At 42.6% G+C, this 1,794-nt stretch overlaps 1 protein-coding gene across 1 annotated transcript; it reads left to right on the top strand.

The window, feature by feature from the left end:
• LOC130712478 (putative F-box protein At3g16210) lies at window positions 1–1,794 on the top strand. The gene is made up of 2 exons (XM_057562311.1): window positions 1–36; window positions 286–1,794. The coding sequence occupies exons 1-2, from the start codon at window positions 1–3 to the stop codon at window positions 892–894; spliced, it is 645 nt and encodes a 214-aa protein (XP_057418294.1). The 3' UTR covers window positions 895–1,794.

Raw genomic sequence — 1,794 nt, 5'->3', positions numbered from 1 at the left:
ATGATAGATATTTTTCGACCTCCAGCTTGTGGGAGGGTGTGAAATATTAGAGTGTTCAAGGATTGATACAAAACAAAAGCAAGAGTTCAGGGACTCCTTTGTAATAATTAGTAGTTAGTTAAGCCAGCTGTCAAAGTTTGTTAGGGTAGTTATAACTACAATTAGTTAAGAGTTTACTATATATAAATAGTGTTAGCACAAACACTCTCTGTAATCAGAATATTCATTTTACAAGATTCAATACAGTTTCTTCTTCTTCTTCATTGAGCTTCTTCTGCAAGCTAGGTTGAGATTTCTGTTAAGCAGTTCACAACTTCCACCGAAGCCCTAACACCACCTTCATTTCCTTCCTCTTCCAACCCTCACGGCGACTCACTTCACCCGCCGCCGCCGCTGCCAACCCTTCCGTTCGAGCTCGTGGTGGAAATCCTATGCAGGCTCCCCGTGAAGTCCCTCTTGCAATTCCGCTGCGTATGCAAGTCCTGGAATTCTCTAATCTCCGGTGACCCCAAATTCGCCAGAAAACACCTTCGCTGTTCACCTAAGGACTTCACGCGCCACCACCTCATCTTTGGCTCCACCAACGAGTTCCTTTTCACGTCTTCTCCGCTCCTCTCTGTCTTCGACGACGCCGCCGCGATCGCCCCCTCCACTCAGTTCGACCACCCTCTCAACAATCCAAACCCTTCTGATTTCATTGTTGGTTCTTGTGATGGCATTGTCTGCTTGGCCATCGATGGACGCTTTCCTCTCTTATGGAACCCTTCCACTGGGAGATTCAAGGACTTGCCATCTCTGGAAAATCCACGGCTACCCGATATGTACACGGTATTCGGGTTTGGTTACAATCATTTTGCTGATTGTTACAAAGTTGTTGCACTTTTCTGCCACTAGGAAAATTTGGAAACACAAGTCAAGGTTCATACTGTGGGTACAGATTCTTGGAGGAAGGTTGAAGAAGATTTCCCTGTATATTGCCCTTTTGATTATTCAGGAAGATTTGTGAGTGGCACCCTTAATTGGTTTGTTGCTCCAAATGTTATTGTTTCTTTTGATTTGGGGAGTGAGTGTTATCAAAAACTTTTGCTGCCTGATCATTGTCCTCATGATATTCCGGTGAGTTTAGGGGTGTTGAGGGATTGCTTGTGCGTCATTTCTTTCGAAGCTTCTTATAGTGAAATTTGGCTTATGCAAGAGTATGGAAATATAGAGTCTTGGACTAGATTATTCTATGTGTGGAACGAATGCCTGTTTATCAACGCATTTCATATTTCTGAGAACGACGAAGTTCTGCTGGAATTAGAAACTCTATCTAAGTTCGAGTCCGAGTTAATTGTTTACAATTTCAGAGATGTTAGAACTTCCCAAATTCAAAACACCATGGTCAAAACACCAATGGTCTATGTAGAAAGCTTGATCTCACCGGCCGCGCTTGTCCTCGATGTCTAACAGAGGCGCTGAAGAAGGCATTACCATTGCCGTTAACATGGTTGGATAGCTCAGTGAGTCTGTCTCACTCTCGGTTTTAGAGTTTTTATTTTTTTCCTCTATGGTCCAGTTCCTTTATGGACAAATGTGGGATGATTTGTACATTTCTCATGTACTGTCGAGAAATGTTGGCATTAGTGAAACTGTTATGTGATGTTTATCTGGTATTGTGACTTGGGGAGTAGCCTTGAGAGGTTGTTCAACTGATGGTTTCTTAGAAGGTTGTTACTTATGAATTGTGTGGAAACATACAGCCTGTTGTACTTGGACATTGATTAATAATATAAGGGTGGTTTTCTGGGTGAA

This window comes from Lotus japonicus, chromosome 1, assembly GCF_012489685.1.
Source record: "Lotus japonicus ecotype B-129 chromosome 1, LjGifu_v1.2".
NCBI lineage: Eukaryota > Viridiplantae > Streptophyta > Magnoliopsida > Fabales > Fabaceae > Lotus > Lotus japonicus.
This window is presented reverse-complemented; position numbering and strand designations above follow the sequence as displayed.

Bases quoted from the DNA above. Each gene is read 5' to 3' on its own strand.
- LOC130712478 (XM_057562311.1), top strand. From the start codon at position 1: ATGATAGATATTTTTCGACCTCCAGCTTGTGGGAGG. The intron at 37-285 runs GTGTGAAATATT...TCTGCAAGCTAG, and splicing joins GACCTCCAGCTTGTGGGAGG to GTTGAGATTTCTGTTAAGCA.